We start from the raw sequence: 26,198 nt of genomic DNA on the forward strand, positions 1-26,198 counted from the left end.
CTGTGCCATATCTTGCTGGCACAGCGCTGCCTCCAGCAGCCAGGGGCCATCAGCGCTGCCCACATGGTGGTCCCACCGGGAGCCCTGGTGCGTGCCCACCGGCTGGCAGGGGGTGCCGTGCGGGTGCTGGCGGTGGCCTCGTGATGCGGGGACATGCCCACCTGGCACTACCTGTGGGGCTGGGCACTGTCACCGCCACTGGGGCGTGGTGCTGGCACTGGGGTGGGGACCTGGCACTGGGACAGCCACTGTCACTGCCACTGGGACGTGGAGAAGGCACTGGGGTGGGGACCTGGCACTGGGACAGGCACTTGTAGTGGAGCGAAGCGCTAATGGAGGGGTAGGGGCGCCGGCACTGGGGCTGGGGGCCGGGCACTGGCTCTGAGATCGCACCCGCGCGCTGTCGCTGTCGCTGTCGCGATACCGGCGCTGCCCGGGCGTGGCGCGGGCCGCCACTGCGCACACGCAACACGGGCGTGGTGACTACACATCCCGGGAGGCGCCGCGGCCGCCGCGCATGCCCGGAGGGGCCGTCCCCGCCGCCATCTTGAAACCCGATCCAGAAGCCGGGCGCCGCCGTGGCAGGAGCATCCTCGGGGAGCGGGGCGACCCTCGGGGAGCGGGGCGAGGGGCCGGGGCGGGGGCAGCCCCAGGGACGGGGGCTGTGAGGAGAGAGGGCAGCATCGTGGGGGACGAGCTGTGAGGAGAGAGGGGGCAGCACCGGGGGGACACACGGAGGGAGTGGGGGCAGCCCAGGTGTGACCGTGAAGATGTGAAGGAGGCGGTGTAGGGTGGGATGTTTCTGTAAGCATCGGAAGTCCCGGCGTGTCACCCTGCCCTAAAAAAGGGGCGGGGGGGTCGGTTCCGTGAGACGTGCCGGTGGGCTCGGGGATTGAGATGCGCTGAACTCGGGGAGGTCTGGTGGGAGCCCCCCGGAGCAGGTTCGGGTGCGGGCCGGGAGGGAGGGAGGGAGGGAGGATGAAGGAAACGTGCCGGATCTGTGCGCGGGAGCTGTGCGGCAACCAGCGGCGATGGATCTTCCACACGGCGGCCAAGCTGAACCTCCAGGTGCTGCTCTCCCACGTCCTGGGCAGGGAGCTGTGCCGGGATGGCAGGTCCGAGTTCGCCTGCAGCAAGTGTGCCTTCATGCTGGACCGCATCTACAGGTTCGACACGGTCATCGCCCGCATCGAAGCGCTCTCCATCGAGCGCCTGCAGAAGCTGCTGCTGGAGAAGGACCGCCTCAAGTTCTGCATCGCCAGCATGTACCGCAGGAACAACGACGAATCCAGCGCGGAGGACAGGGCTGGGGACGGGACTGTGGACCTTTCTAGCCTGCCTGATGCACGGTACGCCGCCCTGCTGCAGGAGGACTTCGCTTACTCTGGGTTTGAGTACTGGACGGATCAGGAGGAGCACGGCCTGGAGCCGCACAGCTGCCACGGCTCGGAGGGAGCCGGGAGCCGCCCGCGGCGCTGCCGGGGCTGTGCCGCCCTGCGGGTGGCCGACGCCGACTATGAAGCCATTTGCAAAGTGCCACGAAAGGTGGCCAGGAGCATCTCCTGCGGGCTGTCCAGCCGGTGGTCGGCCAGCATGGGCAACGACGAGTCGTCCGTGTGTGATGTGGCCGAGTCCACCAGCTCCAGAGTGGCTGTGGATGGGGAGAGCATGGAGGAAGGCACACCTGCATCCTCTGTTGAGTCCCTGGACACCACCGTGGAGGCGAGCCCTCCGCAGCAGAAGGAGGAAGATGCAGATAAGGGGGTGAAAGGGAATGGGAAATGTGATGATTTCTCAGACGACCGCATGACCCCAAACTCTTCACTGAGTGGGAACAGGCTGGAGCTGGCCCTCAATTTGATCAAGACTTTGGACTACAAACCCCTTCAGAGCCCCCGAGGCAGCCGACTACCTATTCCTGTGAAGTCCAGCCTGCCCCACCCCAAGCTCAGCCGTGACTTGGCAGATGGCAGTGCTTCTGCTGGCTTAGCCTGTGCTGGTTCTGCCGTCCTGAACACAGACAGAAAGTCGTTCTCCAGAGCTCCTCTGGGTCTTTCCCTGGAGATTTCTGAACTGCAGGAGCTGTGGGATGATCTCTGTGAGGATTATATGCCGCTGCGGGTACAGGTAGAGGTCATGGTGCCGCCGTTCCACTGAGCAGCGTCCTCGCGGTCCGACGCTGAGCCCACTGGGGATTCTTCTGTGCTGAGATAATACAGATAGCCACGTGTCGCTGAAACAGGGCTAAGAATAGGCAGCTCGGTCCTTTTTAGGTGTGCTGCTTCTCTGTCATTCTCCTGTAGCCTGTTTCCTCCCTGTGTTCTGGGAAATTAACCTCCCTCCTCCCCATCAGTCCTCCCTGACAATGCAGCCTACTGGGTGGGTCTAAGCTCTTTGTCATTTTCCTGCTGAGAAAGCACCAACTTCACTTCAGCTTTCTCTTGGAGAAGTCGGTGTCCCTTTTATCCGCAACTAAAGGGAATGTTTTAGGCTTCTGGGCATGTGTTTTCCAGCAGATGTGTTTTCTTTGTGCCTGAGTAATGGCTGACTGTGAGGAACGCCTGCCTTCAGCCCTGCCCCTGCAGGTCAGGCCTCCAACCTGCCTGACGTGCAGATCCGCCCAGGCATCAGTGGTGCGTGCCCTGAGGGACAGGTGTTTTCCTTGCAGGTGGATTTGTGCCAGAGGATGACTTTAGGGTTGGTATTCTAGATAATTGGTTTATTTTCTGATCCTTTGAAAAGATTCATCAATTAGCGGTAGGTGTTGGTGAGAGGCGACAAAAAGCTCCTGCTTTTAGGTTGCTGTTGCCTCCTTTCACAGGAGTCTTGGCTCCGGGTTGCCTCCGTTTTGCTGGCTTTAATGAAGTCCTCATTAGTATGCAGTCAAAAAGCTGAACTTGTAACTTCTTTACCACTTTCCTTGATGAATAGAAGGCCTCCATCAGCTTCAATTCAGGAATATCCATGTCAGGCTAATTGCATTCCCATTAGCAGCCTTAGTGCTGCCTAATGCTGTAGGTAGCCCGGGGGATTAGAAAAGTGGTCGTTTATTACTATGGCAACTGTGGCAGTGCTGAATTGCGCTTCCTATTTAGCGGGTGCCGCTTGCTGCCCCATCTGCTCGGGCGTTTCCGAGAGCGACGTGCTTTTCCATAAGAGCCTGCTCCAGAAACGAGGGAGAGAGGAATGTAGGAACGCTGATTTTCATCTGGAGCACAAAGGCGTCGCGCTGGCAGCCAGGGGCCGAGGATGTGAAGCAGGGCATCGATGCTGCTCCTGTACTCGGTGCTGATTTTCACTTGCTGCTGATTTTCACTGCATGGGATGCGTTTGCAGCATATAAATGGGCTTTCTCTGAACAGAGAGCGTGGCACAAACACCGTGTTGTGTTTGCAGCTTGGCTTTGTGTCACACATGCCCATCCTCGTTTGGGAACTGCATTTGAGGCGTTTCTCCAGCCTCTGCCATCTGACCGTCCCTGCTAGGAATTCATCCTGCAGGATTTTTTTACTGTTTCTGGCCATGACAGCAGCAGGTCTTCGGCACGGATTCTGGCTGAAGGGGGGAGGGCTTAATCCTTCGGATGGCTTTAACAGCAAAAATGGGAAGGCAGATGCAGCTAGTGGGCTAAATAGTTCTTGTACAGATTATTTTTCTTTCTCTTTGTAAAAGCGATGCTCTTGCTAAGAGTCAGACTCTGCTGTCCAGCGATTCCTGTGCGTAAATGCGAAAGGAATACCTAGGATATGTAGGACCACAGTTCCCTTAACTGCTTTTGGGAAACTGCGGTTCTTTAAATTTACCGAGCAGTCTGGTGTCGGGGCGTGTGACCTTGTAGGTACTGTCTTCTTGGGCGTTTTCTTGAACCAGCAGTTCCTTCCCTTCCCCGCCGCAGCCCCAGGAAAGTGTCCCCAAGCGGCGCCTTTGTCAGACGGTGCCGCGCTGGCAGCGAGGGGGGCAGTGCCCTGCTGCCAGCCAGTCCCTTACCCGCTGCTCTGGGCAGTCTGAGTTTGGCAGGCTTGGATAGTGCCGTGATTGTTACTTTTTAAAGAAGTGTTCTGTCTCTGGGTCAGCGTGTGCTGGCACTGCTGGGGCTGTGCTGGTTGTTGGTAAAACGCTGATGTCGGAGAAGCTGCTGGGGAGCTCTGCTCCTGACATGGCTGCAGGGAAGCATGACGGAAGCAGCTTGGGCTTTGGGACTTTGGACTCTGGAGCTGGCTGTCTTTCCCCCTTTGCCCTCCTTGCTCTTAGCTCTTTCCAGTCTTCTTTTTCTTTCCTTTTTTTTTTTTTTTGTTGAATGTGGAAATTGTGAGGAAATGTGTGCTTTCCTTTTTTTCCTCTCTGTTTTCTTTTCATCAACCTTATTTCAGAATAGTTGGCTGTGTGACACATTCTGGCAGCTCTCCCTGCCTGATCCAAAGCCTTCTGGCTGGGAAAACTTGAAATTACTTTCCGCGACTGTCTTAAGTTTTCACTAAAATCTTAACACCGGGGTAGAGGGAAGCAGTGTTTCTGTGTGGCAAGTGCAGAGAGACCTGGGGGCGCTTCCCTGTGCGCTGCCTGGCTTTCCCAGAGACCGCACATTGCTGTGGCTGCTGAAGATGAGGATTCACCCTGACAGGGCTAATGGGAGCTGACTGCTCTCGTTGTGCTGCGCTGCCTGGAGCTGGTGCTGCTGCGTGTGCTCCAAAAAGCCCTGCCAGGTTGCCGTGGCCTCTGCACTGCAAACCTTTGCTTGCCAGGGCCCCCACTTACACCAGGCACCGGTACAGTCAGTGTTGTGCCACCGATGATATTCAGAAATACCGAACGAGCCCTTTGAGGGCTGGGAAGGGAGGCTGGCATTGAGTGCTGCTCTAAGGAGTTAACTCACTGGGCGGGAGGCAGAGAAATAGTAAGGAGGGATGACAAGGGATTAGTGTGTGCTCAGCCAGCCGGGTCTGGCAGGCCACGCATCACAAAGTAGGCTGTTTACATTCCCAGTAAATGGGGATGTGTCATGAAAAAAAAACTCTCAGCTCTGGCACTGAATTTGCTGCTGTTTGAGGAGCTGTAGGGAATTGTAGACAGTGTGTGGATGCTGGAGCATGTGGAGCTGTGAAGGAGAGTGGAGAGGGTTCAGACTGTGGCGGAGCGGGGGAGTGTGTGCTAGTCATGGCAGGAGGGGAGCTGGTGGGAAGGACTGAAGATTGTGGGCTGATGAAGACATAGAAGCTTGGCAGAGCATGGGAACCAGTTTGGTGATGGTTTTGAAGCTTTTTTTAAACCTACAGGGCACATGGGAAGGAGAGGAAGTTTCAGGGATGTGGCTTAGGTGTGGGGACAAGATCCATCATCAGCCTGCAGTGGTCAGAGCCAAACAAGCTGCTGGGTTCCTGGTACAGGAGTGAGGAGAGACAGGGAGCCCAGCCACAGCCTTGGGGCAGCAGGGCACTTCTGGCAGGTCAGGCAAAGATCCTGCCACCCAGGTAAAGGGAGACACAGACAGGAGAATGTATCACAGACAGCTGGAAAAGCACAAGGGGTCATGCCTAACCCCTTGCTGCAAGGAGTATGAGGGCTGACAGCTGCACAGAAGAAGCCAGTGCAAGAGTTGAGCCATTCTCTCATTTTTTATTTTTTTATTTTCAGAATTTGCAGGATGAACGTCAGCAGCCAGCTCCAGGTGACCCTGCAGCAGGGGAGCACGTGTCCGATCTGCGTGCTGCAGAGCTGCAGGGCAAAATCCAGCAGTCTGAAGCTGCCAACAAGGTATTTCTTCATGAGCAGCACACACAGTGCCTAGTGAGTCTGGCGTGGTTAGCACTGGAGGGAGGGTGCCTCCTAGCCTGGCTGGAGGCAGCCACCTGCACCTTCCCTTCCAGCAACGATGTGTGCTGAATGTGTGGTTTTCAGTGCTCGTCTGCCAGATCCAGTTAAAAGCATTTACTTTTTTTTCTGCAGCTGGGCTGTGTAGATTTTTCCATATTCATTTTTGCAAATCATTGTTTTGGAAGAACTCTCCACTTGCCTGGTGAGCCTTCCAGGAACTGATGAAGGACAGATGCACAGAGTTATTTCCCTACCTCTTGGATTTGCATGGGCTGAGTGTGATGCAGGAGAGAAGGGATGAAGGCTGCCTTCTTTTTTCAAGCAGAAAGGGAGATCAGCATAGAGGGGTTCTGTTTTCATATCAATTTAAATACTTCCTTTGGAAAGAAACATGTATCTGAGTTCTCTTGAGGCAATCAGCTTTAACACTTGTGGGGAGGGGTGTGTCTTTGTAATTATGTTCTTGAACTCTAAGGTAAATTATACCCACTGGAAAAATGGGGGTTAAATGGGAACAAAAAGTCTGGATGGGATATTTATTTAAATGTGGGGACAACCATAAGGTATTGGAGCTGCCTGGACATCAAAGGTCGATCGGAAATAGAGACCCAGGGCCCAGTAAATGTAGTTTGAAGTGTTTAAACAGGTTAGGGGGAGTGTCTCTTAGAGAAGAGATAAGAGAACAGGTGCGTAAACTAATGAGCAACAAAATGCAATTATGTGGAAGCACCAGCTCCTGCAGAAATTGGGGCTTGAGTAAGTTCTTACAAGAGGGGTATCATCCAACCTTAAGAATGCCAGCGGGCAGCATGTTTAGAAACGTTTCCAAGCACTTGTTTAACTGCACAACGTGTTCTGCGTCATGAACATCATGGTGAAAGCAGCAAACTGTCCTGAAACTGTCTGAGTGGGTGGTAGTGTCCTTAGTGTGAGAATGTTAAAGGCAAGAGTTTCTCAGGTTGTAAACCAGTCATGTAGCGAGAGGATCCCCTTTGCTTTGCAGTCATGCTGTTGGGACCCTGTTTGGCACACTGACTAGGCTCTGCTGTGCTGAAGCCAGAACTTGATGCTAAATAAACCACTGATCTGATCAGTGAATATGTAGCTTCTCCATGTTATTATTTTTCTTTCAGATTTTTGGGAGGTTTTTGGGCTGAAGCAGCCCCTTTCCTTTCAAGGAAAGAGAAATAAATGATAGAAACTAGGAAGGCTGCTGGGCAGCCTGAGCACAACTCTCCTGGGGTATGTGGGACGCAGTATGATACATGAACCTAAGCCTGAAACCTCCACCCTGCAGGTGAGGGCTGCACTGAGGGGATCAGAACCACTGGATTAAGTCCTGTGGAGGCACTGAGGGCCCTGTGTTTACTCACCGGTCTCCTCCCACCGTGTTTACAAACTCTAGAGGGAGCCACGTTTACCTTGATATGGTCTACACCCAGGCTGTATGGAGTAAGGAGTGGAGGGAGTCTTAAGGGTGTTTATGGAGAGTATTAGGTAGGATTAAACAAACCCAAGCTATTTCTGTCTTCAGTTGTTACAGGAAAAGCTGAACGAACTGAATTTCGAATTAAAGTCTGTCCAGGAAACGTCACAGAGGCAAGATCGTACGATCCAGAGTCTGAACGAGGCCCTGAAGAGCAAAGAGAATAAGGTAATATTTTTGGGTGGGCACGGCGGTGCTCACTGAAAGAGGGCAGCGTGCTGGCCCTGTGGGCAGTGGCTGAAAAGAAATGCTTAAGCCATTGCTTGGCATCCTGGAGCTCGGTAAATTATTTCTTGCAGAGCTCTTTCATGTGATGCTAACGTGTGTCGTAATCCATGCTGGAGGGGGTAGGGTCAGGGTTAACCTAATCTCCTTGGGGTGGGAGGGTTTGTGCTTGCATAGCCGGTGACTGGGCTTCCTGTCCTCTGACTGGCAGACAGAAGGGCTGTACCGCATCATCGAAGGGCAGAACGAGACAATGGCCAAGCTGCGGGACATGTTACACAGAAGCCGTCTGGGGCAGTTGCAGGTATGTCCCTGGAAAGCCTCCGAACACATCCAGGTTTCATTCTCCAGGGATCCTGATTCTTAAACGCCTCACGTGAAGAGAATCTTTTGAGTTTCTCCGATCCCTGTGTTTTTGGCCAGGTGTCCGAGAGCCCGCTGTCACCCCAGGAGCAGCAAATGTCACCGCTCGATCTTCAGAACGCGCTTTTCTGCACCAAGCTGGAGGTGCAGAAACTGAAGAGAGCTCAGTGCCAGAAAGAGCACCAACTGGCTGAAACCAGGAGAGCCACCCAGCTCCTGGAGACCACGGTGCATGAGGAAGAGCAGCAGAAAGAGGCAACCTGGAAACACAACCAGGTGTGACTTAGCCTGGGTTTACGTAACTTAAGAAGCACCGATGTAGTCAATACTCCACTCTCATTCTCTTTTCTGCCTAAGCCGGTCTGGGCACACTTGCCTAACCCCTTGTCACATGTGGGAGGGATAATTCTCCAGCTTTCTTAACCTCAAATCTGAGGATTTAGAATCAGCAAAGACCATCGATAAGTGTGTGTTGTCACTTGCTGGTGCAAATGTCCCTCTCTTTTTGCAGTGTTACAACGTTAATAGGTTCCCTGTTGTGCAGCTTAGCTGTGGTTGACCAAAGCTCTGCCTGTGGCCAGGAGCAAAGGGGTTAGGATGGATGTGTACCCTGTAAAATGAGATAAATTTAAACTTCATGACATGTGGATGTGAAAGTTGTAGTATTGCAGGAGATTTTTGGCTGTTCTCACAGTCCTTGCTGCGCTTGGCTTCCTCAAACTGGCCCGCTGTGTACGGGTGTGTTGAGGACTGAATTCCAAGATACGTGCTTTTCCCTCGCAGGAGCTGCGTGCTGTGGTGCTACAGCTGCAGGCAGAGCTGCAGGACAAGGCTCAGCAGCTCCAGACTGTGGAGTGGGAGAAATGCCGTGAGCTGCAGGCCCAGGAGCAGAAAGTTCAGCGTTTGAGTCAGCAGCTGGCTCATAAGGAGCAGCTTCTGCAGGTGAGATGCAGAATGATTAGAGCTGAGCATAATTAATGGGGGCCCCTGCTCTTCCTTTGGTACTTGGCCATGCAGAAGTCTGTCTGTAGCTTTCATGCATGCCCTTTGAAGAAGGGAAGGAAAGAGAGGCTTTTGGGCTCCCTAGGCAAGGAATAAAGCCCAGGTATCCAAGTGCCTCAGCCCGCAGCGATGCCTGGTGAGCCCTGGCAGGTGCCAGTCAGCCAGCCCCTGCTGCTGGGACTCCACCACCCTTTGATGTGGAGAGTAAAGCAAGCATAGAGTGGGGAGATGATTATCCTTGATTCTCCTGTGCTGCCCTCGGGGGCATTTCTATACTGACAGTTGTACTAGGGGTTTGTGTGTGTGATCTCTAGGAATCAAGGGAGCTTCTACAATGCCAGCAAAGCTTGGACAAGAGCCCTGCAGCCATGAATGCCATGTTGGAGAAGCTGCAGCAGCGAGTCAGCGACAGGGATGCTGCTCTGGAGGTGAGCACATATTGTAGGCGATGTCTCAGTTGTCCCTGAGGCTCAGCCTTTGGGCTGCCGTCAGCCCCAGGGGTGACCATGTCTTCTACAAGCTCTTCATGGCTCAGCCTTCCAGAGGAGCCCTCTGGAAGGAAGAGCTGAGGTTCCCCACTCTTGTGTTTGGGATTAAGCTATAAACTGCCCAGAGTGAGGTCTTCAGCTCTGCCATGTGCTCTGCATGCCTTGCATGAAGGCAGCAGACCTTGCCTTCAGCTCTGCCCCGTGCCCTCAGCACAGACCTGATGTGCAGGCCTTACCATGTTCCTGCAGGTCCAGACCCAGCCCTTCCCCACATGCACACACACACTCACAGTGAGTTGGTTCCAACCCATATCAATAATTCAGTGAGATTTGGATCCAGGATCTCACACCCACACAGGGGCTGGTGGCTTCAGAGCCCTGCTACCCCACTCTGAGCAATCCCCCCCTCTCACATAGCGAGCAGTAGACGAGAAGTTCTGTGCCCTGGAGAAGAAGGAGCAAGAGCTGCAACAGCTCCGTCTCTCAATACGGGAGCGTGGAAGTGACCTGGAAAGACTGCGCAGTGTCCTCTCCAGCAACGAGGCCACCATTCACGTGAGTGCTTGTTCCTGGGTGTGCAGAGTCCAGCCTGGCTGTGGGGTGCTGCTAGACAGACCTTCTTTGGTTGTTGCTGGGGAGAGCATCTGCAGGTGTTGGCCTTCCTCTGGCCCTGTGTGCGGGGCACATTCCTGGGTCACTCCTGTTTCTGGGATGGGTGTAGAATCATAGAATCATGAATTGACTGGGTTGGAAGAGACCTCCAAGGTCAAGTCCAACCCTTGATCCAACCCCACTGTGATTACTAGATCATGGCACTCAGTGCCATATAGAAGGCACTAGGAGCAGATGGATGAATCTGTATGACTCTGCTAGCAGTTGAGACTGGTATTTCCAGTTCTGCTTAATTCAGGATTAAGTCTGTGTCCCTGACTGAACTGCTTCTGTCGTGGTCCTCAGAGCCTGGAGAGCCTCCTGAAAGCCAAAACCCTGGAACTGGAGCAGGTCTCAGCAACCTGTCAAAACCTCCGCTGGCTCAAGGAGGAGATTGAGGCCAAATCTTGCAGCAGACAGAAGGAGCAGGAAGGGATCATCCAACAGCTGCAAACCTGCCTGCATGACAGGAATAAGGAAGTGGAGGTAACGTCTTAGCTTGGCTTCCTGAGCCTTCAGCCAGTTTGTTGGTAGAGGGATCCCAAACCAGAGCCTGCTGGCTGCCTGCCTCACCTGAAGCTGTGCACAGTGCTTTGGAAGCTGCTTTTAGCACCTGTACATACCTGTGCCTGCTGAGACACTGCTCTCTCAGCTGCAGGCAGAAGAGCTGTTTGTCCTTGAGGAAGTTTCAGTTTGATGGTAGCAATGTCTTTCCGTTTCTCCCCCTTGTCAGGAGCTTACAGCAACTCTGCTGTGCAAGCTGGGCCCAGGGCAGAGTGAGGTAGCAGAGGAGCTGTGCTTGCGTCTCCAGCACAAGGAGAAGATGCTGCAGGATCTCCTCAGTGACCGAAACCGTCAGACCGCGGAGCACGATGCTGAAATCCGGGAGCTGCTGCAGGCCATGAGCACCAAAGAGCAGCAGAGCAGAGTGAGTGGTGTGCAGGGCCACAATGGGAGGCTGGGGTGGGTGGCTCTGCCTCTTGTAAGCAGAGAAGCTCCCAGATGGGATGAGAGAAATGAAGGAGCTTGTTCCTCTGTAGACAGAGGCTGAGTCTCGCTGAGGCTGTCTGGAGAGTAGGATGGGAGGCTGCACTGGAGTGGAGGCTGCACTGGAGTGGCTCTGAGTGGCCAGGAGCAGTAGCTGCCAGGCTGGTTTGCAGAGCACTTTGAGTCTCAAGTGAGAGAGAAACATTGAGATGTTTTCCCTTAGTCTCTGAAGAAGAGAGGGACAGGGATCCTACCGCTGGTCATGGCCCTTCATTCCCCTATTTTCCCCCCTCAACCAGGCGGCTGCTGAGAAGATGGCACAGGCTTTGTCCGAAAGGAGCTGCGAGCTGCAACTGCTGCGCCAGCATGTGTTGGGGAAGGAGCCTTTTGGGACCCACTTGGCCGGTGCCAGGCTGTTGAAGCAGCACAAACAGCCCGTACAAGTAAGAATCCTGTGACTGCCTGTGGCCTCAGGGCTCCAGGGAGGACTGATTGCCACAGAAAAATGGGAGAGAGAGGAGTACCACAGAGAATGATAGACATGAAAGCGGGATTAGGGAAGAGACTTCCTATAGGAGGAAGAGATGAAACTGAGGAGCAGAAATGCTGCCTGGATGTTCTGATCTTGATTTCAGCAACCTATGTCACTCAGCGTCTCTTTTTGTTTTGATCAGGCAGCATTTGGGTCCATAGGGCACATGCAAGTATGAAAGACATCCACCCTCTGACCTTTCGGTATTGACCCAGTCCTTCCTTGGGCTGGACTGCTTTGCTGTATTGTAATCTCCTCCCTGACATTGTCACATTCTGAAGGGGACAAGAGAGCTAATTTTAGGTCCCACTAATTCTTGGCAGAGCCTGCTGGCTGTTTGCTGTCTCTTCCACAATTGGAGTTGGTATTTTTAAAGCAGCTTTGCTAAAACCCCCTTTGAGGCTGAACACAACTCCGAGGCTACATATGCCACGCTCCTACTTGAGCAGCTGTCAGTGGTTTATTGGTGAGCTGGCATGTTGAATGTTTTTAAGCAGCTGTAAACAGGTTTCTATTCCCAGGATCAGTAAGCTCTAGAGACTTCCAGGGATGTGTATATGGGCCAAGCTCTGTGTTTTCTTTCCTGCATGGTCCTTCTGGGCCACATCTTAGATGGAAATGTAGGTCTTTGTAGAGTCTCAGTTGAAAGATGGGTTTGCTGCAGTTGAGTGAAACTTGTTTAATCCTTACTATGAAGACACTCACTGCCAGCAACCTCCCGTGCCAGATAAAGCAAGGCCAGTGCCCTGTTGCCCACACGGTTTCTGGGTGCAATTCACTTCTCCCTTCTGCCTGGCAAGATCCTCTTCATTGGTTTCTCACATTTCAGAGGTGTCAGCAGAGCAGCCAGCAGCTTTGCTGCAATCCTGGAGCTTTGGGGAAGCTGCAAATTCCCCATAAAAGGACAAACCTGGAGGCTTTTGTGTTTTCAGGAAATACTGCAAAGAGCTTCTGGAACTACAGCCATTGCCAGATCCCCACAGGAGGACAGCAGCTGCGGGGCAGAGGGAGGTGAGTGTGGTGACAGCTTCTTTCAAGGTCCCCAGACATGACCAGGGCTTTCTGTTGCGGGGAAGGCGTGATCACATGAAACTGTGAAAGAGTAAAGAGCTTTCTGAACAAGAGTGAATATTGTGAAATAAAACTGCGCCTCTGTTCAGGGTGATGTCTGAGGGGGGGAGTAGAGAAAAAGAGGCTGGTGTTGGATTTGAGGTGAGGTGCTTCTATTCAAGATCTGATGCTGTGCAGTGGAGGGTTTTTGACTTTGTTTCAGGCTGAGCTGAGACAAGTGTAACTGGTTTGGGTTTTGCCTTGGGACCAGGACACCTGAACTTTGTCTGGGGTAGAACAGCAGGCCTGTGATGTTGCTGTTGCTTTGGGCTGCTGTTCAAAGTTTAAGCAGAGAAGAAGGATATTTACTAAGAGACAATGGCGAGCACAAGCATGGGGGCCCTGTCTTTCCAAAGAGGGATTCTGTGTGATACTGGGGTTTTAACTGGCACGTGGTATCCCTGCAACCAAGCTGTCTTTGCAGTTACAATGTCAACAGCAGAGCTGGAGAAGGATCTCATTAATGCCAAAGAGGAGCTGGAGCTAATGGCGAAGAAGGAGAGGGAAAGCAGGGTGAGCTTATGATGAAGCCTGTGCTTGATCTCCCTTGCTTACAGGAGACCTTTGGGCTGCCCCTCACTTGAGGTTTTGGACCCCACTATTGTGAGGATACCCCTCAATGAGAGAAATGGGGCAGCAGCTTACAGGGGGGTGTTGGTTCTCTGAAGTCTCTCACGGGGTTCTCTTCCCTCTGTAGCGGGAGCTCACTGCTCTCCAGTCTGTCGTGGCCACGCAGGAGGAAGAGCTGCAGGTGCAGGCCTCGGATATAGAGTCCCTGACCAGAACCATCCAGATCAAAGAGGACCTCATCAAGGTGAGAGACTGCACTGTGAGGGGTCAGTTCCACCTGCAAAGACTGCAGAGGAGTCTCCTCTTTCCCCCCATCCTCAGAGCAGTGTGGCTGGCTGGCTGTGGATGGCACTGCTGCTAGTTTGCCTAAAGCTCTCTGTGTTACTTTGGCCAGAAGGTAAAGGCCGCAAATCCCCAGAGTGTTGTTACTTGGCTTTTTGCTGCTTGTGTACCAAACACCCTCCTTCGAGAGCCCTTTAATCAGTGCATGGTGTCCCTTCTCAGTCCTTGCTGCAGGCTGTGGTCTGTGCCTAATCCACTCTGGGTGCTCTGGCATTTTTTTCTTAGGAGACCTGGATCTTTCCGAACACTTGAAACTTTTGGCGATTGCATTCCAGGGAGGTTTATGAAGGTCCAGCTGTCCTTGTTATTGATCCTTTCTCCACTGAGCTCTCCTGCTGCTTGTTGTTTTTTAGGATCTGCAGATGCAGCTGGTGGATCCTGAAGAAATTCCAGCCGTGGAAAGGCTGACACAAGAAGTGCTGGTGCTTCGGGAGAAGGTGGCCATTGCAGAGTCACAAGGACAGGAGGCTACTGGAAACAGAAGGCAACAGGTAGTGTGCCATGTGGGGCAGGCTTGGATGTGTTTATATTTCTGCTGGTTCTCAGTTGTGAGGCTTTGTTTTCAGCCTCTTGATGCACCAAGATGTGCCTGTTCTTGGAAGCTGGCTGTGTGTGATGGAGAGGATTGGTTCCCTTTAGCACTTGTCCAAAGGGCAGTGTCTTTTGGGAGTCCAGGGATGACATGAATCAATTTGGACACAAGCAAGAGAGGAAGGGGGAAGCCCCAGTTTCTCAGGGATGGCCAGATGTCTCCTTTGATTTCTGTCTCTGTTTAAGTGCTGCATGTTGTCTCTTCTCTCCAAACAGTTGCTACTGATGCTGGAAGGGCTGGTGGCTGAGAGGAATCGGTTAAATGAGGCTCTCCAGGCAGAGAGGCAGCTCTATGGCAGCCTGGTGAAGTTTCACACACACCCAGACAGGTAAGGGAGGCTGCCTTGGCTCTGTGCTGCCCTTTGCTGCAAGGACAGGCATGGGTGGTCCATTGGGGCAATCCCTGAAGCAGTGATCGTTCTGCAAGTCTGAGAGCCTTGGGTGGGGAAAGAGGGAGTTGAGGCAAAAGATCAGCGAAATGTTTCTTTGGGAGTCAAAGTTTTAGGCTTTTTCCCTTGAAGAGGCTGCGGTGGTCAGCTTTAAATGCTCCCTAAACTCCCCCCATTGCCATGGGATTTTCATCTCTCTCTCCTGACTTATCCCTTCCCAGCTCAGTTTCCCACCCACACTTGGCCACCTTTCAGAGACTGCTGTCAAATTCCCGACCAGCTGTTGGGTTGATAAGGATCTATCTAGGTGCTTATCCAGGCGGTTGCCTGTCCCCTGCAGTAATCCCATGCCCTTCACGAGGCTGCAGCCTCTGGGATATTTGAGCTACCTGATAGCAAGAGAGCACATAAGTGGAGTGCTTGGGTTAGCACTGAAGAACAGCTGTGGCTCTGGGTCCCCTACCATGGGCTGGAGCCTTTTTTGGGGATGGCTGTGCTCTGGGGAGGTTAGAGGTGAGGCGGGAGGTGTCTGAGCTGCCTGGAGTCAGTGTCAGTGCCGATGGAGGGGCCGGGTTGGTGTGTGCTTGCTGCAGCCTGTCTAACCCTCTTCCGTTCTGTGCGGCGTGTCCGCTTAGCACTGCGAGAGACCACGCTCTGCAGGTGGAGCTGGAAGGGGTCCACGAGCTCCGGGGACAGCTGGAAGAAGCTCTTGGAAGAAGCTTGGAGTGTTTGAGCAGGCTGGAGACACAGGGCGCCATAGGAGGTGGGGAACAGGAGCGTGTGAGAGTCCTACCCCAGCATGCCTTCTGAGCACTGGCGCTCACCCGCCTGCCACGGAAACGGTTCACTAACCGAGCGAGCCTGTCTCACTGACTCTGGGAGGGTTGCTTTGGTTCTTAGTAATGGTACAGTAGAACTGGTGCAGGGCTTTTTTGTTTTATTTTTGAGCTGCTTCGGAAACGGCGATCAGTGCAATCCACCCATGTCTCGTGTATGTTCCTGTCTGACCTACCCTGGTGGCCACTGATGTATTTGCACATTCAAATCATTCCATTTTAGTTGATTTCCCTCTATTTCCCTTCTCCTCCCACCACCATGGGCCAAATAAAGATTCCCTATCTCTGAAGGAAACACCAAATGTTTTCTATCATCTCCCAAGTGCATGAGTGTGAGTTTTTATATTCCCTTACCCGTTTTCTTAACGCAGTGACATCCACCTCTTGGATTGATGGTGGTTGGTCCAAAGTGAGACAGTGTATATGGAAAACTGGATTCCAGAGACAGAGAATTCCAGACCTGGTGACACTTGCCTGGGCCAAACCAGCAATTCAGTTTATGCTTAAACCAAATCCTGCTCTAGTATTGATGATTTTACTGAATGGGGTTTTTTTCTTAATTGTCTCAGCTTAGCTTGTGAGTCTTCAAGGGAGAATTTCCTCCTCTTTTTGACAGGTGGTTTGGTGTGACTGAGACAGGGTCTGGGCTGGGTCTGCTCCCTCACTGGTACATCCACATCTCGTTTACAGGCTCCATGCACCCCTTGGGCTGTTGGACAGGACCCTGTTCCTGCGTTGCTGGGGGCTGTCTCACTTGGCACCACTGCATACCTTTTCCAGGGTCTCTTTCAGCAGCTCCAGGAGTGTGAGGGCTGGCATGGAAGCTGAAAAACAGCAGCAGCTTCCCAATGATCAGTGCTTCCCACATGCAGCAGGCTATGGATCTCTTGTCCCATAATCACTTCCCAAAGTGGCAGGAGCAGATTTTGCACCTCTGAGCATCTGTTTCTGCTGCTGGGGAGGCTGAACTGGGAGCAGGCGGAGTAGAAAAGCTCCATCTTGCTGTGCTGCGCACCCGGACCTGTGACTGCTCTGCTGCATGGCTGCTTTGAGACTGCTTCACAGGGCACCAGCTGTCCTGTGCCCATGCTGAGAACTTTTCTTCCCTGTCTCACACGGGGCTGGGATGCAGCACAGCTCTCCCTTTGCACACTGCAGGTCAGGACTGCCCCTCTGGGTCAGCACTCGGCTGTGTGGTGACCTCAGTGGTTTCTGTGTGGCCTGAAGGGACACAGCTGGAGGCTGCTGAGCAGCTCTGGGTTTGGTTAGCTTTTCCTTTCTTCTGTTTCATCTCATTCCCTTCCTCTTAGTTCTCTGTGTAGCACCATCTTCTCTTTATCCTTCTGCTTCTCACTTTGTAGGAGCCTCTGTGTCCCTGTCCTTACCCTTCTACCTTCCCTCCTCCATCCTGGCACTGATGCCCAGCTGGCGCCCTGCCTGAAAGCACCCTCTGTCAGCAGTTCTTTGTGCTATCTCATAGCTCTTTGTGGAGGTCTCTCCTTCCTCTCTCAACTGTCCTGTGGACCTTACTTCTCTTCCCTTGTTCCCAGCAGTGTGAAGGCTCCCATGCAGTCAGTGCACCTGGGTGTCCTGTGCTTGTGGGCCACATGCAGTTTGCAAGCCATGTAACTAATTCTCTGTGCTGTCAGGCTGGGGTGAAAGACAGTCTGTGGAAAAGTAGTGCTGGGGTTGCATCTCTTGTCTCCTGTGCTGGTGGCACACGGAGAGCAGCCTGGTGTGCTCCTGCTGCCCTGGAGGGTTCAAGCACTTGGTGAACAGCAGCATGGGCACAGCTACTCTGTGTGCACATTTCTTTACTCCCCCAGTATCAGGTTCCTCTTCTTCCCCTGGGGTTGGTTGGTTTGCTTTTCCTTGAGGTTTGTGCTCCCTTTTTCTCTCTGGTCCTGGAGCGCTGGGAGCTGTGTGGAGCTGTGGGTGAGGGTGAGAAGTGGGATGCTGTGCCCTGGCATAAGAGCTGCTTTCGTGTGCCCAGGGCAGGTGTGCTGGCTGTGTGCCACCCTGCTGTGCTCCTTCAGCCACGGTGACCCACCTTGAGAGCTATGTGGCCCTCAGCCCCCCAGCAAAGCCTGCAGCTGATGGTTTGTATCCTCTTACCCTTCAGGCCCTGCAGGCACTGAACTATCGCCCTGCATGGTTTGGCACCTGGCTGAGGGTTTTTGCAACCTCGTGGTAGTTGCTTGTCATGACTGTGTCTCCTGAGTGTGTCACCACTGCTGTGGATGGTGTGCTGTGCAAACCCCTGCCCTGCTGCAGGGCGTGCTCCTGGCTGGTCCTTGGCTACTCCTCCTGACAGCCATGTGCTTCCCTGCTGGCTTCCCCTTCACCAGTGATGCTTGGCATCCCTCCTGCCAGGATTTCTGTTACCCCCTGCTCTGTGCTCAGCCTTGCCCAGGAGCTCCAGACCTAATGGCGATGGATTTGGCCACAGGCAAAGCAGCTGCCTCCCCTTTGGTGCAAAGGCAGCTCTGAGATCTGGCCCTGCACAGCCCCACAGGAGTGTCTTGGGCCCTGTTCAAGCACCCATCTCCCTGGGGAGAAGAGGGATTGGGGGTACACCCATGTCCCAGCTGCCTAGCCAGGGGTTGCAAGTCCTCACCCAGGGTTTTGTATCAAGGGCCCAGGAGCAGAGCTGCGTGCAAGCAGAAAAGCACGACCCCAGCTCAGCCCAGGGCCCCCAGGCACTGTGGTATGGGACACAAGTGTCCCTTTACCTCTGCAAAGCCAGTGCAAGGCTTGCCAAGAGCCCAAGGCTGTGCCTGACAGCAGGGCTTGGGCAATGTGGGGAGGGTGGCTGATAGTGCCCCCCAAGCTACCCCTGCCTGGGCAGGTAGTCGTGTTGCACACCCCCCAAATACCGGGCTGGGGCAGTGCCAACAAGGCTCTCTGACCAAACTCATGCTGCTGCTGCTGACTGGGTCTAGAGAAGTGGCTGCAGGGTGGGTGATGTGTGTGCACGTCTGTCAGGGCAGCGAGCACAGGGTGGTGAGAAGGCAGAGATGTGGATGGAGCAGATACCACTGCTGGGGTGCTGTCCCCAGGGCTGTCCCCTCCCTCAGTGCTGGGCCAGCACAGGATGCTGGGTTGGAGCTCCAGCATGCAGAGAGGTGATGGAAGGGCACAGGGACAGTAGGGAAACCTCAGTCCTGCTGGAAGTGCCTCAGCACCAGGTGTGTGTGAAGCAGCACCTGCCCCGGGGCTGTCCACAGTGGCCATGGGCATCACCAGGGAGGAAAGGGCAGAGGCAGTGCTGCCAGTGCCACTCCTTTGAGTGCCTTGTTGTGCTGTGCTGTCCCCTAGGTCAGGCTGCAGGCACAGATGGCAACGTTGCCAGCACCAACTTCACCGACAGCATGAAGGAGGAGACAACTCGTGGCGTGGCAACCCAGCACGTGAGTCAGGGCAGCGCGGCACTGGGAACAGGGTTGGTAGAACTGGGCACTGCACCACTGCCAAAATGTGTCCTAGCCCCTTTGGAAACGCCTCCATCACCCTCTGTCTTTGTCCCCCTAGAGCAACCCCCGGGCCCTTAAGGAAAGCGGGGGCACCGAAAGGAGCGCAGCACCCACCGTGCCAGAGCGGGAGCTGCGAGCTGAAGAGGAGCTGCGGGAGCTGAAGGCACAGCTGGAGGAAGCCGGCTTCTCCTCCGTCTCCCACATCAGGCAAGAACTCTGTGACTCTGGAGCCAGCGGGTGGCAGTGGCTGCAGGGGACACCCTGCATCCCAGCCACTGCCTGCCCTTCACAGTGCCTTGTGCCTCCAGGAAGGCGATGCTGAGCCTTTGCCTGGAAAATGCGGAGCTGAAGGAGCGGATGGGTGAAGCCACATCGCTGCTGGAGGGCGGGGAGCAGGAGGAGACTGGGCTGGGCAGCCCCCTGGCCCCTGAGGCCCGCAGGCTGCAGCGGAAGAGCCGCAGTTCCCTCGGGGACCGCCCGGCCGGAGGCAGTGGGGATGGCCAAGGGGTCCCAGCAGAGAGGGGAACTGTGCCCACCAAACGCCCAGCACTGGAGGCACGATCCCAGGATGACATGCCCAAGAGACCCTGCCCTGGAAGTGTGGGTGGAGGGGACGGGAGCCATGTAAGTGCACAGGGGACCAGAATGGAGATGGAGATGAGGTTGGAAACAGGGAGCTGATAGCCCATCTCCCATCTGGCAGGTGGAGGGCACTGTTCCCGGTGGGGGCTGGCCAGGGCTGGGCACAGAGCTGCATTCCCAGGTGGCACAGGGCCAAAGGCAGTGCCAGGAGCTGCAGGACAAGCTCGCCGCCTCAGAGGCCACAGTGCGGGCACAAGCCGAGCAGCTGGAGAAGTACCACGTCCTGCTCCGTGAGTTAAAACCCCGGGTGGGACAGGGAGCCTGTGCTGAGCCTGGTGTGCCCTGTGCACTGTGCTGTGCATGGGGCAGGTGCCCAGGGAGAACCCTGAGCTGAATGGGCTGCCCAGCAGGTGAACCTCACACCCAGCAGCTCAGCAAGCAAGTGCAGGTGGACTTCCAGGACCTGGGCTATGAGACGTGTGGGCGAAGTGAGACCGAGGCTGACCGGGATGAGACCACCAGCCCTGGTAAGGAGAGCCAGGGTTCCAGAGATCCCTATGCTTTGCCTGCCTGGCATAGAGAAATGACACACTGTGCCCTCTGCAGAGTGCGAGGACCCAGATGTATTCAGCGAGCTCAGCCTGGGCGAGGAGCTGGGGTCCCCATGCCAGCTAGGGATGCCCAGAGCAGGCAAGACTGCCCAGAAAGTCATGGCCCTGGAGGATGTGGGGGCCCTGCACCAGCACATCCAGGACCTCAAGGCACAGCTGCTCAATGCCAACAAGGTGATCCAGAGCCTGCAGCGCCGTGCTCGCTCCGTCTCCGTCACCAGTGGCTACACCTCAGGTGCCGAGCGGCCTCTACCAGGTCCCAAGGCCTTGGCCTCCCCAGCCCACAGCCTCACTGACGAGGATGAGGGCTGGCAGTCGGATGGCCACGGCACCCTCTGCCCGCCCGCCCTGCGGGCACACCGTGACCTGCAGAGCCTGGTGCACCGTGTGGCCCTCCTCGAGGCGCAGCTGCCCTCAGCCAAGCCTGGAGGGGCTTTGCCCAAGGAGCTGCAATCTGCCACTTGGCCGGGGTATGGTCCTGGGGACTGGGACTGGATGGGGGGCTATGGGGGTCCGCAGGAATTTCCCGGGGTTGGTGGCTTCCTGTTGCATGTTTTCCCTGCAGCCAGGTTCTTGGGGTGTTTGCATGGTGGGCTAGAGCCCCAGCAGCGGAGAGCGCACAGACTCTCTCCATGGCCCCCTGTCCCTGCTGTGCTCTCACAGAGTCTGGCTGCCCTGCCAATGCCCTGCTTTCCCATCTCTCCCAGGAAGTACAACTCGCTGATCCAGGCGCAGGCTCGGGAGCTCTCCCACCTGCGGCAGATGCTGCGGGAGGGCCGGGCCGTGAGCCGCAGCCTGGCCCAGCACCTGCGGGACGCCCTGCGCTCCTTCGAGGACATTCTCCGCGGCACTGACATCGACTACTACCTGGGCCAGGGCTTTCGGGAGCAGCTGGCCCAGGGCAGGCAGCTGGCTGAGAGGCTCAGTGACAAGCTGGGCACCAGTAAGTACCTTTAGGGGAGGCAGCGGGAACGGGTGTTGTGGGTGCACAATGGGTGAGGAAGGGATGCTTTGATGGGTGCAGGGCTGTAGCCACTCAGACATCTTGTGCTGGGCTGTGCTGTCCTGCTATGGCTCTGTTTGCAGGCATCCTTGGGTATGGGGACACTGACTGGCTCTTCTCTGGCTTGGTTTTTCAGGAGATCGGCAAGATGGAGAGGATAAAACTAGTCATGAACTCCTGGCACTGAGGTACCTGTTCCCAGGGAGGGCTTGTGGGACCTGCCTGTTATGGGCAGCCTGGGGCCTATCACTGCTCCTGGGGTGGGGGGCCCAGGATGCCCTCAGGTTGCATGTCCAGGATGCTTCAGGTGCATGTCCTGGGGCTACCTCTGGGCTTGGGGAGACCTATGGGCATTCCATGTCTCCGAGCAGCCTTGCATCATCGAGTGGGACATGCCATGTGGGGTGTCATGTAGGAAAGAGCTGTGGGATGGAAGTCACCCTGACCTGCCAGCCCAAGTGACAGGCTACCTCTGCAGGCTCAGCCGGAAGCTCCAGGAGAAGGAGAAGGTGATTGAGAGCCTGGAAGTGAAGCTGCAGGAGTGCTCTGAGTCCCCAGGTAGCAGCTGCCCACCCTCCGAGTCATCCCACTCTGCCACCAGCTCCTCCTTCACATCTGAGGGGCTGGAGCCCTGCTCTGATGGGGATGCAGCCAGCGAGTGCAGTCAGTGCCATGAGGAGCCTGCCCAACTCACAGGTACCGCAGGGTGACCAGGGGCCACAACCACCTCTGGACATGCAGACTCAGCTGCTCAGGGTGTGACAGGGTCCCCAGTGCCCCCAGGGAGAAGGGATCTCTGCTAGGCTGAGCCAGAGCCACACTAACATCTGTCTCTCCTGTCTCTAGGCCATCACTTGGACTCCTTGTCCAAACCTGTTAGTGCCCCCTTGCCTGCACTGAGCCCCTGGGCTGTCTCCCTTCTTGTCTGCTGGGCCCCCCCTTCCCACAGCCCCGCCGTTCCTGGGCTGCTGTGGGACCTCTGTCTGCTCCCTGGCTGAGGCACAACAGGAACTGCAGGTGCTCCAGAGGCAACTGGGAGAAAGTGAGCACGCTGCCTCTGGCTTGGGTTTGTTCTTGCCTGCCCTGCATGCTGTGCTGTGCCTCATCTCTTCCCACCCTCTCTGACCTGTCTATCTTGCCCTGGACCTTCTGCTTCCTGGGGCTATGGCTTTGAGATTGGATCCCATCTCTCTGGCTGGCAGACAATGGGGACATGTAGCTCTCGTGCAGAGAGGTCTTGGTGGGTGGAAGGGACACAGCTGGAGGCAGTATTAGCCCTTGGTGTGGACACTTGGGTATCCCAGGGCCTCTGAGAAAGGGTGGTTTATCTAGTTGTGTAGGAGTGGGGCTGAGACCCTCCACCTTGTGTCACATAATCAGCAAGTTCTGGGAGAAACTGCTCTTCAGCGGGAATGGGCTTGGTCAGGGTGGGAGGTCAGGGGATGGGGGATGACCATGGGGGGACAGTGGGCTGCACTGTTGGGCAGAGCGAGAAAGGGGCAAAAAGCACATGATGGGAGTGTGTTGCCTCATTTTTCCTCCCTGCTCATTGTCTTTCTCCCTGCTTTGCCCTGTGTGTGGAGGTGTGGCACTGCCCGTGGCAACAGCAAAACCCACAGTCCCACTGGGTCCCTTCGGAGAGGGCAGCAAATCCCCGGCATCGTTCTGCCCACACAGTGCCCTGCAGAGCCTGGCTGAGCTCCCCGGGGCCACCTCAGCCCGTGTCCTCTGGGAGGTACCCCCGCCCGGCCAGACACCTTATGGGGCCCTGCCGTCGGGGTGCACCTCCAGCCACAAGCTAACAGGTACGGTCCGTGCTGGAGAGCACAGGGACATCCTGCCTGCGTGTGGGGGAGCAGGGAGGAGATCCGGCACCAGAGTGACTGTGGGACATCACTCTGGCGTGGAGCAGGATAGTGGGGATGGCTTGAGGGAGGTGGCACTGCCATTCCTGCCCTGAGCCCTCTCCTCGGCTGTGGCAGGGGCAGACCTGCTGGAGGAACACTTGGTGGAGATCCGCAGCCTGCGCCAGCGCCTCGAGGAGTCCATCTGCACCAACGACCGGCTCCGGGAGCAGCTGGAACGCCGCCTGGCCTCCACCAGCAAGGCCAGCGGTACGGGGCCGCACTGGGCCGGGACTGCCGGGGTCTCAGGCTCTGCACACCCTGCTGCACGGGGAGGATGCTCACCCAGTGTACAGTGGGGCACTGGGGAGAGTGACTCAACACTGGTCCCCTCTGCAGGATTACCCAGTGATGTCTATGCCCAGACACCGGAGCTGGGGCTGCAGCTGAGTGGGGAGAACCAGGCTCTGCGTGAGGAAAACCGGACCGTGCGGCTCCAGCGTGACCACCTCTCCCAAGGTAGGGCTGGGCCACCAGCATCCTCAGTCCCAGAGGGCTGAGTGGGGTGGCGGTGACACCTCCACGGTCTCTGTCTGCAGAGCTGGTGCGGGTGCAGAAGGCACTCCTGTCTGCCTGCTCCCGGGCACGGGAGGCTGAAGCAGAGCTGGGCCAGAGGCGTGGGAAGCAGCGGAGGCTGGCAGAAGAACTGGCTGAGTGCCAAGAGACTGTCCGGCAGCTCCGGGACGAGCGGCTCTCTCTGCAGGAGGACAACAACAGGTAAGGTCTGGGGCATTGTGATCTTGGGGCCACAGGACTGGGCGGCATGGCTGGCACCGGACGCACATGTCACCCCTCTGCAGGCTGCAGCACTCAGTGACACTCCTGCAGCAGCAGAGTGAGGAGCAGCGCCTGCTCCTGCAGACCCTGCGTGCGGAGCTGCACGTCTATGAGAGCCTCCCTGTCCCCTCTGCTGAGACACGAGCAGGTACAGCCCCCTCAGCCCCTGGTCTTGGGGTGCTTGACCCCTTTGCAACCCTTGGGTGGTTCTAAACACCTCTCCCGTCATGGCAGCAGGTGGGACGTGGTGGCCCTGCTGGCAGGCAGAGAGGGAGGGCAGGACCCCAGCAGGCCCTGGCACAGAGCCACAGACGTCCACAGCGGCTCAGATGCTTCTTGTTCTAGGCTGCTTCCCATCTCCTCCAGTGCGGGATGTTGGCACAAACTCAGCAGCTCCCCTCTTCTCCCCGCTGCCCTCTGGCATGTCCGTGGTCCAGCGGATGGACGGTGGGTACCAGAGCCTGACCACACACAGGTCTTAGGAGCTGCTGAGACCTGATAAACTCATGGCAGCACTCTTGCTGAGCAAGACCGGAGAGCTCAGGGCAGAGCCAAGCCCCCAGGATGGGATGGGGAAGACCACGAGGGGAGCAGGCAGGGTTCCTCACCTATCCCTGCTTGTTCCACAGAACCACGAGGAACAGACCCGCTGGTGAGGAAGAGTGAGGTACCAATGGGGGCTCACGTCATCGGCCGCCTGGACACGTATCAAGCCCTGGAGCAGCACATCGTGGAGGGGAAGGCCCTGGCCCGTGAGCTGATGTGTCTCACACGCCCGGCACTTGGGCTGCCCAACTGCTTGCTTGCGGGAAAGGAGGTAAAGTGTGGGCAGGATGGGGCTGGCAACACCCAGGGGCCAGACCCTTTCTGCACCACATGTGACACGGCTCCTGAGACCAGAATCAGCCCCGAGGCCTGCAGGGCTGGCAGGAGGCAGGGAGCCTCCAGCCTGGGGCCTGCTGCTGGCACTGCCCTGCCACACTGGGCTGGGCATGGCGAGTCCCCAGGTGCATTGGGACGTGGGTGCCCCAGCAGCACCTGCTCCCGCACCCTTCTCCCACAGGCCCTGGGATGGACGGGGACAGGGCAGGGACACCTATGGGGCAGTGCCAGCACCCTGCACGGCATCCTGGAGGAGTGTGTGTCTCTCCTCACTGCCTTCTGGAGCACCGTGCTGCCCATCAACCTCACCCAGCACCAGGGCAAGGTGAGCAAAGGCTGGGGGCTGGCAGGGTGGTGGGGCTGGGTGCTCACTGCTCATGATGTTCCTCTCCTCTCCATGCTCCCAGGAGCAGGCGCTACAGGGTGAGATTGCAGCGCTGCGGGCCCGGCTCTCTGAGAGGGAAGATGCCCTGCAGAGCACGGCCAAGCGGCTGCGCAGCACAGCACAGCTCAAGGACAGCATGGAGCACTTCATCGTCAGCCAGCGTACGTGGCCCCAGTGGCACGGCCAAGCTGGCCCGGTCCCCAAGTACCTGGGGTAGTTCCACAGCAGAGGGACCTCACTGACACCCTCTCTCTCTCCCCTGCAGTGACCAGGACCCACAACGTGCTGCGCAAGGCCAGGACGAACCTGGAGGTGAGTATGGCAGCCAGTGTGGGATAGGGATGGGTGTCTGTGCCCTAGTGAGCCCTGATGGCCTGGGGATGGGCACAGGTGACACACACCCTGTGGTGGCTGGCAGGGGCCAGCTGGGTGCAGTAGTGTGTTCTGGGGGGGGGGCACACATTTTTGTTGTCTATCTGCAGCCTGTGTGTCCATGTCCCCAGGGCACAGCAGCTCTCCCTCTTACTGCTGTGTGTGGTCTCTTGCCAGGTGAAGGCCCAGCAGGCCCTGCCTGTCGCTTGAGCCCCAGGCAGAGCAGGGAGCGATGGCCCAGCCTGGAACAGCCCGCTGGCTGCTGACTCATGCCATGCCAGAGGGCTGGAGCAGACTCTGTCCCTGCTACTCGGAGGGCTGGGGTGGACAGGGGTCTGGGGTGTGCTACACTATTAGTGGTTTTGGGCTGCTGTGGTGGTCGCATGCCCTTCACCAGCCTTTGCTTGGCATTGCAGCAGCTGCTGCTGGCTTAGGCTTTGCCTGCCCCATGCTTCAGTGCTCGCTCCCCTCCACCTTTGGTGTTCAGTGGGATGACGGACCCCTCTGCACTGAGCACCCCTTGCCCTGGGACCTGGTCCCACCTGTAACCCTGCTGAGTACCCGTCCCTGATCATGGATGTATGTATATGTATATAGACAGAGGTATTGGAACTGCATTTTGGGGGCTTCCCGGACATGCTGGGGCCCCAGAGCGGGAGGAAGATGTAAGAAATGCCATATTCTGTTCAGTGGCTGAAGAGTCCCCAATAAAGGTTACTACCTTTGGGTTGTGGTGTTTCTGGCATGCCCGTTTCTGCAGCAGTTGCTGCCCCTCCCTGACCTCCCCCAGCACAGGGTGCCAAAGGCACCAGCTGGCCCCAAGGGG

The 26,198-nt window shown here is 56.3% G+C and overlaps 1 protein-coding gene across 1 annotated transcript; it reads left to right on the top strand.

The window, feature by feature from the left end:
• Nucleotides 1–978: 978 nt before the first annotated feature.
• On the top strand, nt 979–26,098 carry LOC126635467 (myomegalin-like). Its single transcript, XM_050306765.1, is given in 39 exon segments — nt 979–2,127; nt 5,632–5,751; nt 7,346–7,465; nt 7,734–7,826; nt 7,946–8,161; nt 8,669–8,827; nt 9,202–9,315; nt 9,793–9,930; nt 10,333–10,512; nt 10,760–10,954; nt 11,313–11,456; nt 12,478–12,556; nt 13,080–13,168; nt 13,353–13,469; nt 13,921–14,058; nt 14,375–14,487; nt 15,183–15,310; nt 18,702–18,793; nt 18,915–19,063; nt 19,165–19,480; nt 19,560–19,728; nt 19,849–19,965; nt 20,045–20,519; nt 20,757–20,992; nt 21,189–21,240; nt 21,531–21,748; nt 21,899–21,951; nt 21,953–22,094; nt 22,636–22,857; nt 23,035–23,166; nt 23,296–23,415; nt 23,496–23,673; nt 23,757–23,881; nt 24,079–24,180; nt 24,363–24,550; nt 24,797–24,940; nt 25,023–25,161; nt 25,266–25,312; nt 25,550–26,098. Coding segments are annotated over 39 exon segments (6,741 nt in total). The 3' UTR covers nt 25,583–26,098.
• The last annotated feature ends 100 nt before the right edge of the window (nt 26,099–26,198 follow it).

The sequence above is a fragment of the Myiozetetes cayanensis genome, unplaced genomic scaffold (genome assembly GCF_022539395.1).
Source record: "Myiozetetes cayanensis isolate MyiCay16 unplaced genomic scaffold, myiCay2020 scf12, whole genome shotgun sequence".
Classification (NCBI taxonomy): Eukaryota; Metazoa; Chordata; class Aves; order Passeriformes; family Tyrannidae; genus Myiozetetes; species Myiozetetes cayanensis.